At 42.2% G+C, this 17372-nt stretch overlaps 1 protein-coding gene across 4 annotated transcripts in view; it reads left to right on the top strand.

Moving 5' to 3' along the window:
- The first annotated feature begins 749 nt into the window (after window positions 1–749).
- sema3fb (sema domain, immunoglobulin domain (Ig), short basic domain, secreted, (semaphorin) 3Fb) overlaps window positions 750–17372 on the top strand; it is a 56945-nt gene continuing 40322 nt past the window's right edge. For 2 of the 4 annotated variants that reach the window (XM_034868713.1, XM_034868715.1), the window contains exons 1-2: window positions 750–1160; window positions 3151–3313. In XM_034868713.1, coding sequence (XP_034724604.1) covers window positions 3196–3313 — 118 coding nt within the window. In that variant the 5' untranslated portion in view covers window positions 750–1160; window positions 3151–3195. The remainder of the gene's footprint in view (window positions 1161–3150; window positions 3314–17372) is intronic. The other 2 variants (XM_034868712.1, XM_034868714.1) reach the window with 1 other exon arrangement.

Raw genomic sequence — 17372 nt, forward strand, 5'->3', positions numbered from 1 at the left:
TGAAAATCACCACTTTCATTGACGCCTTTTTTCAATGATTTAAACACTGCATGACACTTATTACCTTATTAACTTCAGTTTTACAGTTATCTTTGGAATTTATGGTCAATACACCTCATTTATAGGAAATTATACCCAATGTTCAAGTTAGAAAAGCAGAAATTATGAATTATTTAGACTTAAAATAAAGGAATGTGCTGTATGTTGATAGATATTCACAGACTGGAATATGTCAACTTTTACTCAATACTATTTCAAAACCACTTCATTTTGTTTTTCAAATGCTATAAAATTGAATAAGACACCCCAAAATTAATGAGTGCAGACATTTGTTACTTGCCAAAGAGCGTTGTGTGGAATCAGTCATGTTATTTTGGGTAGTTAAAAAAAACATTGATAGGGGAAATGGGTCAATTTGACCAGAGAAAAACATGATTATAGGGTTATAATTGATATATAAAGCACACTAATTATAAGTTGTGGATTAGTTAGAAAGTGGTACCACGATTTTCAAACGTTTCGCACTTTGTGTAATGAGAGAGATCATTTAGTACATAAAAACATGATACTATTGAAACTGCAGTATTGGATGTGGATGAGTAGTATCCGTTTTGCCCCTCTCCTCTGTGACAGCACTCAGCGGTCCACCACGGTAGTAAATCACGTCTCCTGATGGGCGGCTCGGCTCAGAGCTGCCCGCCCTGTGGGTGTGTTTAAGGCAAATAGGCCTGTGCATCCACCTGCTAGCGCCCTGCCTCCCTCCAGTCAGGAGCGCACAACTTTCCCGAGGAGCACACGCTGCGTGCCTGGACCTCTCTACACCACAGGGACTTTGTTACCAACTGCTTTTTCCCACGAGATGTTGATCGTGCTCGTGCGACAATATCTCCTCGCCTCGCGGTCTCGCATAAGATTGAACTAAAAAAATAAATAATAATTTCCTCCTTTTTTTTTAACTGGCTTTTTTTTTATTGTGCGCTGACAACTCCGGGGCCAATAACCACGCAGGTACAGACTGCCCTCCTGAGCGGGGACTGGACCCGGATTTTCTATTATTGATTTCAAGTTGGAGACGAAAGTGACCGATCTGTTGGAATTGGTTTGTTCAATGACTTGCAAGGTTGGACCTGAAGTTACATTCGGAAAGCTGGAACAATAAGGTAAGCCTTCTTGTGCTGTTGCTTCCTGCTTATTATATTGTATTTTACCTGCTTTATTATTAATGGTTAAAAAAAGCTCACCTGCTGCAGCGGCGCGCTTTTTTTAAAATTCATTTGCTGCATGCGTCTAATGACTGTTGTGTTTTCTATTAACATCTGAACAGAAAAACCTAAAATCATAATTTTAATTCCCAACGAATCACAGCCTCAATTTTTACATGAATTATTACTAATATTTATTTAATTGCCATTTAGTTCACCATGCGATCTGATACCACACCAGACTGTTTACAGTTCGGTCTGCCATGTGTAGCCAAGGCTACCTTTTTTTTTTTTTTTTTTGCATATATTTTGTATTCTTCATTGCTGAAGAATTTAGTAATGGATATCATTTAATAAAGTGTGATATAGTTACCATTTTCATATTTTCAGAAAGAGGCTTTTTATTTGTCTTATTGTTGGGAAATGTGACAAACCGGCAGGGTTTTCTGTTGTTTTTTATTATTTTCCACTGAATAAATCAGCAAGATTCATGAGAAGGGTTATGCTGCCACTGACAACTCTTGCTTATTAGCTTTTGTCTTTGACTACATGTAGAAATTTATATTTTGCAATTACATTTGTCTAACATGTGGCAGGTTATAACTTGCAGACACTAACAATGAAGAAGCTGAGAGCATCAGTGGATGTGATATCTTCTGTAGTGTGATGACAATGTTTCCATAAAAGGTCATTTTGCACTTATACTTTGCAACTTATGTCTTTAATTTGTGACACAATATAACTAAAGTAGAGCAGATATATTTATCTTTATAGCATACTGTGAGGGGACTGTGTCTCACAGTCTCCACGGTGTCTTTTGGGAGCAGTACCTTGTTTGATTTCATCTGCATGTGTGAAGGACTTGGCCTCTGTCTCAGAATAAACAGCTGGATGGTTAACAAATTGTCAGTAAATAGCCGAGGTTTAAACAGCTGGGTTATGCTCATAAATCCACTTCAGCCAGCCAGTCTGAGGCCTCTTTGGCTCTGCAGACGTCTCCAAAGGTGCATTTGGGATGGAGACCTGCTCCGAAGCTGTCAGTGTTTGTAGTCAAAACATGGAGGGGAGAAGAGTTTTGTGTCCAAACACTGCGGCCAGTGTGGGTTGGAAATAGTGAGTGTTGCAAAAAGTTTCATCCGCCCATTTAAAAATACAGACAAGTGGCAACATGGTGGAGATGATTAAATGAACTATTGATGGAGAATGCCCGAGGGCCAGAGGTGGCCTGTTAGACAAGTCTCTCTGAAGATTTGTGACGGATCGATGTGTGGATCATTGTGGTTGCTCCCAGGTGTCTATCATTCATTAACTGGAGACTTTATTGACGACCACAACTGCATTGTTTGGAAGACTTTTTTCGGTTAGCGTTTGAGCCCGTCATCATTTGCAATCCCTTTGGCAAGAAGTTAATATTTTATTTTAGATTGCCCCAATCACAACTTTTTTTTGTCTCTTTCTCTAGTAAGCATGGGGACGTGGTATAACCCGCTATTAGGTGAAGCTATAATTACAGAGCAGCATACACACATATGGTGTCATGAGTCATGGTGTCAGGAATGTGTTTTGGGTGCGTGGAAACAAGCAGAAGAAGAAGAAGAAGAAGATGAGCTCCTCTTGCTCGTGTCAGCGTGACCTTCCCATTTGTCACCAAGGCATACACTCTCGAAAAACAGGCATAATTCTTCCCAAATGGAAGTGTGTACACATCTCTAAAACCTTGGCGCATCTCCATTAGGACGAATCAGTTTTGTGAAGCTCCCAGAGATCTGGGTGTAATCTCCCCACGTCAGCGCTGCATCCCCCAAGACTCGCTGAGACGGGGCCCTTGGGAGTCATTGATTTGACATGTCACATAAATGAAAACAGACTTATCCTGGCAGCTATTTTTTTGCAGCATAGAGTTGATAACGCATTTTCTCGTCTCACGTGTTTGTTTTTGTCTCTGCAGAGCTTTATTTAAAACAGTCTCTGTGCTGCTGGAGGTTGGTCGACCATGCAGCTGGACGGTCTGTGGACGGTCCACACCCTCCTGGCACTGGCCAGCTTCGCCCTCGGGAACCCGATGAGCAATGAGCCATTGGCCGCACCCCGCGTCTTCATCTCCTTTAAAGGTAGGAACCTGAACCTCGTGCTTCTCTCTTTTATTCCACCTGCCTCTCATTCCTGGTTTGCAACCGGTGTTCTGACTCTTCTAAATCTGTGCCGGTTTATTAAACTCATCCATGTGCTCGTTGTGTAACTGATGACTTGACAGTTGTGCAATTGTCAGGATTGTGGCTTTGATAAGTGCTCTGGTTTTTTGCAGAGGAAGAACTTACAGCATCACCAGACTCTCATGTTACACCACAGAGCAAACCGCAAACAAATCATGCCATTCTTATGGACTGCCCCTTCCTCAGACCTCCAGGCATTGTAATAACCACCAGATGCTTCCACTAGCTTATATTTGACAAACAATTAAAAACGCAAACAATGGCGGAGCATATGTACATATTGAAGATATAGTGTGTGTTTGCGTCTTTGTTCATACTCCTTTTGAAACAATATACATGATTATTGTTTTAGTTAATCAAATGCAGACTCTTTATCTTCAATCATCTTCATTATGGAAGCCCTAAATTGGAGCCACAAAAGAGAGATGGGATAATAAGGAGCATGTAATAACTCCATGGCCATTATGTGATTATTCCCTGGTGCGGCAGTACTTTAGAGGTCTGTGTTTGTGCGTTCCTGCGGCCGTACAGATTAGGTGAGATGGGTTGCCAGGTTTTGAGGGGTGCAGAGTGAGAGAGGGTATTATCAAGAGCAAATTGCCAGGGTCAGCCAAGCAGAGCGTCCCCAAGGCCTGTCCTGCTTGGAGATCAAGCCTTTGATTAGCATCCAGAGAAAAGCTGAGGGAGCGAGCAGCAGCGCCCCTGTTTGCTTTGCTTTCCATTTCCCAGCGCTCCCTAGTACAAGTTGACTTAATTAAGTGGACTGGCACAGTCCATTGTTGAAGGCGTTTTCCTGCTTTAATCAAGTAGGATTTACCACATCAGTGAACGCACATCCAGAGCTCAGCAGATTTGTTTTTTTTCATTTTCCAAATATCATTTTAGTCCGTTCTATACACAAACACTGGGTTGTTTTTAGAGAACTTTGTAAATTAGTTTTATGCTATAGGATATTCTCTGAGCAGTCTCATTGGCTGCTTTTGTGTAGGTGCGTCTTTGGATGGCTGAACTCAATAGAAATATATTGGAAAGCAGCGGACTACAGGCACTGTTCTTTGGCTGACAAGCAAAGTGGAAAAAGCTCAGCTCGCCTGCTTACCTGTGTGTGTTTGCCTCTCCAGTCAATATGAATTTCACAGTCTACTGCCGGTGCCTCTCTCCAAGGAATGCACCCCCTTCTCCATTCAATATTATGACTTTCTCTCCCTTAATTGCTTTTTGAGAGGCCCATGTAGTCCTTACCTTGGCAAGCCGGCTGCGCTTCCCCTGATGCATCGTGTTGTGTTAAGTTTTGCTTCAGCTGTTTGCTGTTTGCAGTTTGCCTCTGAGCAGCAACTGTAATTGAACACAGTTTGACGACAAATGTGGACAAAATGCAGTTTTTTTTATGAGACCGAGGAAAAGAATGTGCTAATTACCAGTCCCCTGTTTATTATTATTGATCATTATGGCAGCGTGTCACACTGTGAAGAAAAACTTAAATTGCGGCTATAAAGCTGAATGTTTCTCTCACCGTTGAACTAAACACAGGTTCCAAACTGATTAACTCGGTAGCTGAGGAGCGAGGTTCAGAACGTTGACCTCCATCTGGGAGGCCCTCATTTCCCTATTAAAGCAGGTAGAGTAAATCATGGGACCTAATTGCTATGCTTTGGCTGTATGTAGTGTGCACAGCTTTTATGACAGGGGGAACACCTTCTGTGGCATTGCTCAAAATATTCAGAATATAAGGTGAACAAAATGCATCTACTTATACACATTTCAATAAGATTAGAGTTTGTTGAGTCTGAGGGATAAACCTTGGAAGTAGACTTTGTTCAGGCTTATCACATTTTCTGCTAGTTAGCTGAGTTAGCAAAAAGAAAGATGTCTGCCTCAGTTCTGTCAATTCTCACAATCTGATGCATTTGAAACTTTAATCAGTTCTGTACTTTCTCTAGAGCCATGTAGGTGTTTAAATTAGTGACCTTGATTTTTCTTTGTGTACAGGAGTAGAGGTGTATGGTAAAGCCGTACAACTTGCTGCAGCCCATTTTTTAAGCTGTCCATCACTGAAGTGAAATACTGAATTTACATGTGAAAGGATTGGGTGAGAGCATCGCCTCTCCCTGAGACTCTTAAGTCATGCAAGTGCCTTTGTAGCGTTGACTGATTTATGTATGTGGTTTCTTTTATTCTTGCTTTTGTATTACACTGCGAGGTTACAGGAAACACCACAATTTTGAATGGACGAAACACTTTCGAGGGAGGGTTAGAGGGTTTGGCAAAGAGTGTAACATTACTGCTGTTGGCCCCAATTCCTTCTGTGACATATTGGAGTTCATGCAGAAAAGAAGATCCAAATCTAAATCTCGCTTATCGCTCTGCTATTTCTGGCCGCGCTGTGTACCACACATAAACCTCGGCCTCATCTGGACTGCCACAACATCATTCACTCACCAAACATCATTTTACTACAGTCCATACAAAGTTGGAGCAAATCCATGCTTTATATGCAACTGTTTACATGGAAGGGGTAACTGGCAACTAAAAGCTTTTAGTGACATTCTAAAGATCTTTAAACAAGGGCTTTTCTCAGTCTGCTCAGATAAACAGACAGCAGGTAAACATTGGTTCAGAATAAACAGAGGCACAGGGCAGAGAATCCCCACAATTGTAAATTTTCACTTTGAAAAGCCTTGCAGACATAATCTACAGCTGAGGGTGGAGCCATGACCTGCGCCACAAAGACCATGTGAGAATTACATTAATATCTCACCTTTTCTTAATGGCTGCTTTGACAACTGCAGCAATGGAATTATGATATGTCAGCACAAAGGAAAATGTCACTGAATACCACAAGATCAGAACAATTACACCACGCTCCCCCCTCCTCCCACTGAGTAAATACAAGCCCAGATCCACACAGACGACACCTAAATGGGGGTCAACTTTGCCACAATATACTAACTCACCGCTGTCAGTGCATGAGGCAGTAAAAGGAAGCAGCTCTGGCTCGTTATTATTCCAGATATTTATCATCTGCACGCCCTCCTGTGAAGGGCTAACAGCAGGCTCCTATTTTTACTCCTCAGCAAAGTCTTTAGTCTATATCGGGTGTGTGTGTGTGTGTGTGTGTGTGTGTGTGTGTGTGTGTGTCTGTGGGTGTGTGTGGGTGGCTGAGTTCGTTTGTGTGTGGGTGGCAGCATAGAGGGTAAGAAACTCCCCTTTTGGGGTTAAATGCCAAGCATTCTCATTTTAGCCCTGGTTGTGCAGTAGTTAGGTTTTTTTGTCATTAACGGCCATAAATAACAGATGAGGTTTAAATCTGATAATGTGAGATAAAAAGCACTTTGAGAATGTATTCATACAGTGAGGTAGCTGTTTTGATAAGTCAACAGTTTGCTATCAGTTCATCTCTGGGCTTGTCCATTACTGCCGCCCCGTCACTTATACTAGTAAATGTTTAAACTGTTATTACTATTGTTCACACAATACAGTTCAGTGATCACTTTCTTCTTTGCGCTCCAGAGGTACACATTAGTGGTCAGAATTATTTTAAGCTGGTATGAGTGCTGACCTGATTGGCAATGACAGCATGTATTTTTTTAAAGCTGGACCAGAGTGTTTACTTAACATTGACTGTTTGAATGAACAGCTATAATGTGGTTTCAATGGGAGTTTTGCATCTAGGCCCCTTTTTACTGCTCTGTGAAGTAAATGCAATGTGACTTGTGTATTTGCTCAAGGAGATCATCACTAATAACTTCCTGTTTAGCTGCAGTCTAATTTGCAGGATACCTCAAGCATATTGGCACATGCTCACCCTAACTGTAATATTGCATTATTGTCGAACCACAGGCAGAAACCACAAAACCACTGCCCCACTAGTCTGGCACCACTGCTGGGATCTCTGTTTACTGTTTGTGAGGTCTTATTTCATAAATCCCCACAGCAGCAAAGTAATGACTGACAAAGCATTGACAACCACTATTACTTTGGGCCATGTCCCAGACCTCAGCTTCTCTACACAGCAGCTAAGCCAGGTTATATTTAGTGTAAAACTCTCTTCTCCCTCAGCAGGCCCACAGTAGTCATTTGTAGCAGCGTGGTTAACCATTGAACACAGTCGGCAGGGTGGTGACGGTGGTTTAAGTGCAAACGCAGCTTGGTCCGGCACAACTTGCACTCTGCTGTGACCCAGCTGTCGAGAGTGTCACTTTATTGTTAGGTCTTGGTTGGCTTGAAGCCATCCTTAACTGTGTAAAACAAATGAAATGTGATTGAGTGGGTGTAGAGAAGAAGTGCGTGTTGATGCAAAAGCAGACTGTAGTGTGGGGTCTAGTCTGAGCCCAGTGTTCAGAAGGCAGTGGTAATCCTTCACTAGACAGAAGGGACAGTAAAAACTAATGTGCACCACACATAACCTAAGAATTGCTATCACTTCAGCCTAATATGTGAGCTCTCCGACCTTTGGAGTGACATTTAAATCCACACATCACTGTGGAACAAAAAAATAATGCATGGCACAGATGCCTTTACTTGTTTAGTAGTTCAAGGATTAAATACTAAATTCATGTGTGAAATGAATATATGTTTCCTTGACAACGCTAAAGTCTGAGCATAGAGCTGTATATCTCGAACTTTCATAGTTCTCTTTATTGCTTTTCAATCAAAATCATGCAACAGTTGGGATGAAAAGAAATGTGATTGCTGACCAGTCGCAGTCCGCGTCCAAACTCGTCCGAGGTAATCGTTAAACGACTGTGTCCAATAGTCTCAGGTTGACAGGACAGGAATGAGGGATCGATTATCTGTCTGCCTGTGAGCTCCTGTCATATAAACTATGTCTCCTATTTGGTGGATGACTGATAGGACCGTGATTGCATTTTCTTTCCGGACCAGATGGTACATTGTTTGCATTGGAATGCAATGATGATGATAGAGACAGCAAGGGAAAAAAACATCATTGCACTTCGGTGATTGGTCACATTTAAAGTGTGATACCTGTGAAATTCTTTAATTGTATTTGCACTTCAATATGAGCGTCAAACAGTAACGGTAATTTCCAAATTGCATTTGAACATAGCACAAATCTGCTCCATACAGCTTTGCAGTTAACCTAAACTGTTAAATCTGTCAATCCTAAGGAGGCAGCGCTGTTGCTTTTCTCACCCCTCTCCAGGTGAATGTGTGGGACAGACGTGTTATATTCCACAAAAAATGACTATGTTGCCACCTTTCAGCACATTGAACCTGAAACCAGCAGTAATTTCGTGTACGTCTCTTATGGTGCTTACTTCCCTCTGCAAATAAAATCGCGGTCACAGTGTCATCTCTCATAGCTGTGTCAGCCAACCATTAGTGCTGTCTGCGCCTCCCACCCGGCGCTGATGGAATATCTGTTTTATTCTTTCCTTCCCATGGTTGTTAAATGCACACAACCTCTTCATGATGGTCGATGAATCGAGTCATTGTACTTGCGTGTTATAGAATAGAGCCACTTGGCACCTTGCTGTAATTGATTCTTCTGCCATATGGTCGCGAGGTTATAAAGCCTATTGCAAGCAGTTTGAGTGGTCCTGTTTGATAATAGAGTATTTGTGCTTGTCTCTTGATTCCCCAAAATCTGGCCAATGGGTGCTGGATATATTGTATGTGTGCAGGTGCAGTGTTACCAGGTAACAAGGCTTTCATACATCTCCAGTGGGCACGGGACTCTGAAAGTGACAGAGTGCCGACTAAATGTAGCCTAAATCATCTTTGAATGCTCGGTTTCCTGTTGCAGTTCTGTCTGTCTTCTGTCTCCTACTCATTTCTCTTCCTCTGGCATGGGAACGGCATTAAATGCACGGGGCCCAGGGTGTTTGGGATTCCTAGAATGAAACCGCTGCTCTCTTTTAGCATCTGCAGAAAGAGGGCTATGTTGTGAGCATGGTGTTCTGTCTTTGGTCAGGGTTTCACCTGTGGAACAGCCTCCTGAGTCAGGTTACGGGCTCTGTCAGTGCCTCGCCTCCAGTGAAACCCCGGTCGTCTTTCAAAAAGACTGAAGACCCAGTGTTGTCTGTCCGTCTTGTCTTTCACGAGCATGTTGTTGCATCTGTTGCTGCCCCCCTTCAATAAAAAAAAGAAAAACTCTCCACACCAGACTGGAAAATACCAACCAAATTGTCCAGATACCGTGAAACACTTTCTCCCCACTAGTGCAGCATCTCCTTCAATATCTTTTTTCCTCCAATGGAACTACAATTTTACTTTTTTCCAGCTTTAATATACTTGGCCAAAACTACAAAATTAGAACATTTATGTCTTTTATGTCTATGCAGAATGTCTGCAAACATGTTGGAGCTGTAAATGATTCCAAATGGCTGAACAAAGGCATAGGAAAGCACTTGGTTGTTCCCTGTAATCACAAAAACTGCCAGGCCAAGGTTTTACTCTCACTATGGTAGCCAGACACCACGCCAGTTGCATCATGGGAGCCCTGTCGGGTGTGATGACACTTTACGAATCTTTTCAGTGATGTGGAGATTCACCATCTTTTGTTATTATACTAACCCTTTGGACAGGAAACTGTTAACAGAAAAGGATCTGAGCCTGAGACTTGGTATCTATTACACCTGCCAGCTTCAAGGTTGGCCCTTTTTTGAGGTGGCATAATTAAAACTTCCTGTGGGATTGTGTGTCTTTTCTCACCTGTGAAAACAGGGCATTAGTGGAGACTGGATAAACAGGTTGAGGACTCAGACTGGCTTTGTCTCTGTACCGCCGCTGGTGCTGAACACTGTATATTCTTAGCGCTAGTGTTTCTCTTGTGGCAGATTAAGGTGTCAGGTAGAATAATGGTCCAGGCGGATTAGATGCGTTCAAGGATCCAGCTCAGACCTACGCCCAGGGTTTGCACTTTAGAATGTGATCTACTGTGATTCATTTCTTAAAATTGTTACTTAAGAAAGACATGGTGAACCAGCAGAAAAGAAATGAACGAGTCAGTAGAGGGAAGAATATGAAAGAGCAAAAGGAATTCAGTGGCCACATAGGTAAAGGACTCTTGATTGAGCCTCTGTACTCGGAAGTGCAGGACACAGGGGTGACTTGACTGCCATTGTCCACCATTTAGCTAATCACAGAGAAATTGTGTTGTCTTAGATCAGCAGACAAAGAAATGCACCTAATATTTGGTGCTTGAAAATGCAGATGGTAGTTAAGTTTTAGTCATTTCTGTTTCTGTCTGGGCTTCAGCAGTTCCTTTAGAGCCACCCCGTCAAAGTACTCCCTTCAGCCCCTGTACAACTCGTCCAGAACAAACTGCCTGGTCTTCCACCCCTGCATGATTTTAACCAGTATCACCTCCCTCCACTCGATCCAGTGGCTGTACGTACTTTGCTCGTATCATATTCAAAGCCCAGTGCTGGCATACCAGGCTTTGAAGGGATCTGCCCCCCCTTCGTACTTCCACGCATGTGGCTCCAGCCCCAGACAACACACCGCCAACACCCTGCTCTGTGTTAAGAAACAAGAAGGCGCATGGTTCACTCTTTGCTACAAAAAACCAAGTCATCACTTGTTCACCCGTTCCTTCCTTCCGGTTCCCAAATGGTCAGCACTCTGCTCTGAACAGCAAAGTAACTCCCTTTCTGCCGTTGTGGGCTTAGAAGTCATGTCCTCAAGAAGTACCTCAGATCACCGTTGTTTATCTGCATCATATCTGTGCTAGTTTTTCTGAAAATACTGTCTTACACTGTTCTTGGGTATGTTTGAATTCTTTCATTGTCACGCATCATACTTTTTTCTTACACTGACCACTTTCTGTGGTTATAGGCCCACAGAAAAGATCTGATCCTTGCTCTTCTGACTACTGCTTGGCTGACATTTTGTTACGCTCTGGATTAGCATGTTGGCCTTTAAAGTAAATACAGATCATTAAAAAACTATGGTCTGGATTGTATTTATCTCGTCCTCACATGCATGTGTAGATCCCTGAAGATGTTAAATATAGGAGGGTTTTCAGGAAGGTGTGTGTGTGTGTGTGTGTGTGTGTGTGTGTGTGTGTGTGTGTGTGTGTGTGTGTGTGTGTGTGTGTGTGTGTGTGCATGCTTGCCTGCGTGTGGGAGGGGGGCATGACCCTGACTACAGAGGTCAAGGCCACTGCCCTCCCTCTGATCTACAACCTCAACATCATTTCTCACCGTCTGTCAGTGGGGGATTGAGTTTCAGATGTGTTTCGCTGCATCGGAGGCAGGCCCACTAATGTGACCGCTCTGCTTTGAGGCCTACAGTAAATACACCCTGACTGAGTTAGTGACGGTCTTTCTGTCTTAACCTCAGACAAAGGCAGAAAATAATATTCTGTAAATTTACAGATCACACACAAATGATAGTAATGGCAGTGCAATTTACAAGTCCAGCTAAATGTGGTCCAGGTCAATTGGTTTGTTCTGCACTTGAAATATTGAATATATTCACAGACTTTTTATTAGCTCCTGCAGACCTTGAAATAAGAAGTGTTATTATTCAGTGATCTTGGTGGAATTGGATGAGTTGGTGTTTATATGTATACATGTAATATGTTCAATATGGTATTATGTAACATGTAAACTCCAGTTCAAGGGCTTAAAACAAAAGACGCATATGTTTGGATCAGCCTCAGTAGGGTCTTTTTGTGAACGTACCTGAGTCAAACTTTAGTTTAAAAGTATAATTAGTACAGAAACGCTGTTTTGGGTCAAATGGCCTTTGAATGGGAGAGCTAGGGGCACTACTATGATAGCATCAAAAATCACTATTTTTAAAACACTAAGAAGGCTTGACACAACATGAAACATTGTTTAAAGTATCACCAGGGGCTTTACACATGAACTCCAGCATTGAGAACATTGTTTGGTACACAGAGTTTACTAAAAAGAAAGGTTTTGAAGGACTCACATTAGCAGTTGTTGTTTACGCTTTCCGCCATCTTGTCAGTCATGTGTAGAGCCCCTGGTGACACTTAGAGCAAAGTTTCATGTTGTGTCAAGCCTTCTTAGTGTTTTGAAAATAGTGACGTTGATGCTATCATAGTAGTGTCCCTAGTTCTCCCATTTAAAAATGTGGTGAATCTCACAAGAAGCCTTTCCATCCTAATTATGCTTTTAAATGAAAGTTTGACTTGGGTACATTCACAAAAAGACCCTAGGTTGCATTTTGGCGTGAGTTACGATTTAAATAAGAATTAAAACAGCAGCGAATGTTTAAAAAAAGATGCAATATTAGAAGCCATGCATCTCCAACATGTTCTGCATGTATGATGAGTAAACATTATATTTATCAGTAGTTAACCTGTGCCGTTTGCAGCATTGATTAGGTTAGATCTTGTATACGATCAAAGGGTGAAACAGAGACTGATTGGAGCCAGACTTGGCTATAGACATACACATAGCCATACTCATATTTGTTACTCAAATTTGTTAAACACAGCAACTGGATGCTATACTGATCATTATTTTAGTGTTCACTCATACATGTTATGTAAGTCAGCATTTCACTCAATCCTCCAATTCTTTGAGCACGTTTGTCCCTTTTTCCCATCTTCTCATCTGGTCAACGATGAGGTCATATACTATTCAACTTTTGTAGGGGGAAATAAGGCTGCTTGGAAGACACACTGAAGACTTTAGCCCATTAGAGCACTCAGGCATATAACAATGCATGCACTTTGATGCCTTTGTAGAGCCATGGTTTTGAAATGCTGATTTGGAGATTTGCCTATTGCCGCCTCCTGCCTGTTGGTGGAGTAGGTGTTAATTGCAATGTGTGGGGATGGACTCTCATTTACATGCATTCAGGCCGTTCCGGGGCCAGCGGTGAACCCCCCAAAGGCATTTTTTGTCAACAACCCATCCTTTCAGGCCCCCTCCTGTGGCGGTGCCTCCTCTTGATTGGCGAAGGAGTGAAAAAGAGGAACCCTGGCTTGCAATTCCCCTTGTTGTTGTTGTCGTTTGGCGTTGCCCACACACTCTTCCCCCTGTGAAGATCCTATAGCTGCATGGGTGTTTGTGTAGGTTTGCCTCTTGTTCACAGAAGTCCGTTCAGATTCCAGGAGACCTAGGGGTGGGCGTCAAACTGGCATCAGGCCTTTTTTGTCAATGAATGCGGCACACAGCATCCCGCTGGCCTTTCTCTCTGCTGCCTATAGATTTCTTCAGTCCATGTCCAAGGAGCACCACTGTGGCGCTGCAAAGGAAGGACAACGGTTTAGAATGAAGGTGAAAAATGAGGTTCTCGGATGGAGGGAAATGAAAGTCAAGAGGAGCAGAGGGGATTATTTACATCCGCCACTCCAGCCGGGCATGCTACCAAACCAGTAGTGGGTGATTTGTTGCAATACAAAAGCACAAGGATTACAAGTATTAGGGATAATGTTTGTGAAACTATTTGGTAATGCCCTAATGTTGCTCATTTTGTTCAATCACTCACCCCCGTCTGTGATTCTCTGATCTCCCTGCTTGCCTAAGCGGGATGTACATGCTCTTGAGTTCTGCGAATCCTCTCATTGTTTTGTAAACGGTGGTGTTACTATGTGCGCTAAGTCCCTGTTTGACTTATTAACTCAGTTGCTTGTTTTGCTTAGCCTTCAATGGAGGGTTAATGAACACTTTATTGCCACTTTACTGTGTGGATCTTAGTGGAGGTATTTAATTTCCCCCCAGGGACGCCCTGTGGCGTTTCCCAGAGTTTCGGAGCAGCCTACTTTGCATTTCCTTTCTGTGAGAAGACAAACGGGCCAAGAGTCCAAGATAAACTGCTATGAGAAAGGGAGGGTGAGAGAGACAGAAAATGGGACAGACAGAGGAAGAGAAGCAGGCAGATCGCGGGCTAGGATTTCACTCCTACTTCTTTACCTTCAAGCTCTGAATCAGTCCAAAGTCTCTCTCATGGGCTGCCGTGTGGATCAGGTTTTACCCCCTCGCCCACTTTCCCAGCTTTGACATGCTTTTATCATCCCTTTTGGAAAAAGAAGACAGGCAGCAAGGGTGCTCACTGAGGAATGGAGTTGCAGAAAGTGTAGAAGAAGTTTTTTCCAGGGTAAAAAGTCCTGTCAGTAATTGTACACTGTTGGTCGTGTCCATAATCTGTCACTTAACTGGAGTTCAGCTCCACCGGTGTGTAACCAGGCAGCCATCCATAGATTTGTCACCATTGTGGTTGTATTCCTGCCGCCTTCAATCCTCTTCACTCCAGGTAATGGCTGAAATCACCAACCACCGTTGCAGTGTTTCCCTTCTTCTGCTCATAACTCTGTCAAACACAGCTCAGTATGCAGCTCAACTGTGACGAGTGTTTACTTTTTTTACTTTTTTCCATCATACTATGGGGTTCAAGGGGCTCCCAGTGCCCACCTTTGTCACATGTTGAACCCAGTGGTGAACGATGGCTTTTTAATGGAGGCCTCCGTGCAGAAAAAAGTCCCTAGCTAGTGAAACCAACCTGAGGGAATATTTAAAAGACTGGAAAAGAGCAGTAACAAATGAGCAGCTCTTCCTGTTTTCTTAAACGAGGAAGAAGCACTGAGGAAAGGTAATTGATCGTAACTAATTAGCGGGGGAGAGATAAATGATGGTTAGGTGAGATGCAGCTTTTTTAATGACACGCTGTGGGGATGGAATGCACTGTGGAGTTGACTCTTCTGTGAGTCTGTTGAGGTTGCAAGGCCACGGTAAAGCTCCGTCATGTGTTTGTGAGTTAATCTCCAAGGCACCTTGGGCCTCGTCAGCTGCGCTGGAGCAAGTGGGAATAAATCAAGTACATTTTCCGACATTTTTGAGCAACGATTAGTTTCCGAAATGAAGTATTGTATTCAAAATAAGAATTTCTGCTGGAGTGTTTGTTTAACATGGCAGGTGATTACAGTTTAAGTTTGGACACTTGTTGCGTGTGTGTTGCAAGTGTACAATCTTGCTGCCGGTCGTCATTCTAGACACAGGAACAATATGCTACTCTGGTGCAAGTTGTCCTATACTTCTCCATGGCCTCTCACCAGCAAGACATTTTGTTTCAAGATGTAGATGAACCCTGCATAAAAAATTACTTCCGTAACTCAGACGTAACTTTATAATGACTCCATTTATTATGATACGCATTGTTGGAAGGAAAAACAGGAGTGTCTTCTGGCTGGAGCAAAAGCACAAGGAAGCCCACTGAAATTAAATCAACAAGGGAGCACAGACCATGTTTCTTAAAATGATGTGCTGTTTGAGTTTAACCTTGTCAAAACATGCCAGGAAGAAAACCTCTTATATAATTCAAGATCCAAGTTGTGTCAAGTTCTAAAATAAATTGCAGACACCAGAATCGCTGATAGATGCAGCGATGATGGCTCTTCTCACAACTGGGGCCGACCTCTGCCATCTTTCTTAGATTCACACATCCTCAGTTCTCTCTTAGCAACATGCTTCCGCTGCTTGGCAATGGTTGTCTCTTGAGATGTCAAAATAAAATTCACTTTCATGCGTTAACCAGAAGGGGAAGCTCTGAAAAGAGCTGTCATCACCCGGGACAATCACTGATGCACCTGATAGTTTACCTGTCAAAGAATTTCCTCTCCTTTTTAAATCTCCTTTTAATTTATTGTGATTGATTCTTGCATGTGCTATTAAGTGTGTGTTGATAAGCCTGTGGACATTATCATACTGTTGTCAGTGGTTTGTGTGTCTCACGTAAGGTGAAAAATCTCCTACATAGCAATCCCATCTGATTAAATGCTATTTCCACAGGAGATGACAGACACAACACTATGGCAATATACCATTAGGTCTTTATTCTCTCTAATGTGGCACACAATTCAGTTAATCAGACATTAGGATTGGAGGGGGATGAGTGTTATGAAGGGAAGTGCCACTGTTAAATGCTCCATTTCAGTGGAACTTGAAGTTGCAGCCTCGGTTCAGACTTTATCCTTCACATGCTTGTTAGGAAATAAAAAGGCCTTGAGGTTGATTGTGATAAATATCATCTGAAAAACGAGTCCTTGCCGGCAATGCATCATTGTTAACCCCAGTGGGCTCTGGAGCGAGCAGATAGTCATGACTTATCTCTCCTTCATGTCAGAAAACCTACTTCTGCTGCTATATATATATATATATATATACATGTATTATCTTATGATGTAGAGTACTTATAGACACAGCATGTAGAAATGTATTTTTAACTCATTGTCTGCATTTTCTGCATAATAATACAAAAAAGGATGTTCCCATATCTTTGCTTTTTTTATGGTGCAGAGCAGCTCAAACACATTATATTGCTGCCAAACCATCCATTCATCCAACAATTTTACTGCTGACCATAGGCCAAACTATAATGCAGGATTTATAATGTGATTGTCATACATCAGTGTGGTTAGAGAGTTACTTAAGTTAATTTGTATTTGAGAGTTTGGAACATACTTCTGGATAGCAAGTTTTTTACCACAAGAGTATGTTAGATTCACATCTTAAAGTTTGTTTGCATTCATTTTGTCCATAAGTTTGAGGTTTCGTGATGATAAAACTGCACATTATCTTAACTGTCAATTTTTTCAGCAAGTATCAAGACTGTTAAATTTATTTTCATAAGGAAATGAATAAATAACTGCTTGGAAGAAGCCAAAATGATGATCTAAAAAAAGGAAAATCTAATAAACTTGGTGTGTTTTGGGAAGAAAAAGGTTGGCAGTTATCTAACACATACATAAGTTTTTGTAAACAGGCTAAAATATACCAGAGCACTGGCATGACCCAGTGGGGATGCACACCAATTATTCTCCCACTGTTCCCAGTGGTGATTATACAGCAGATAATCAGACATTATTGCCAAATATTTTCTTTGCAGTGAACTCTCTCTGGCTGAGATACAAGCTATACTTCTCTGAGGAATAGTCGACGTTCTCAAGATAAACTTGCCTGGGGATGCAGATTACACTCTCCCCACACAGAGGTTCCAGGAGAGCTCTGTTTTGACT

The sequence above is a fragment of the Etheostoma cragini genome, chromosome 4 (assembly GCF_013103735.1).
Source record: "Etheostoma cragini isolate CJK2018 chromosome 4, CSU_Ecrag_1.0, whole genome shotgun sequence".
Classification (NCBI taxonomy): domain Eukaryota; kingdom Metazoa; phylum Chordata; class Actinopteri; order Perciformes; family Percidae; genus Etheostoma; species Etheostoma cragini.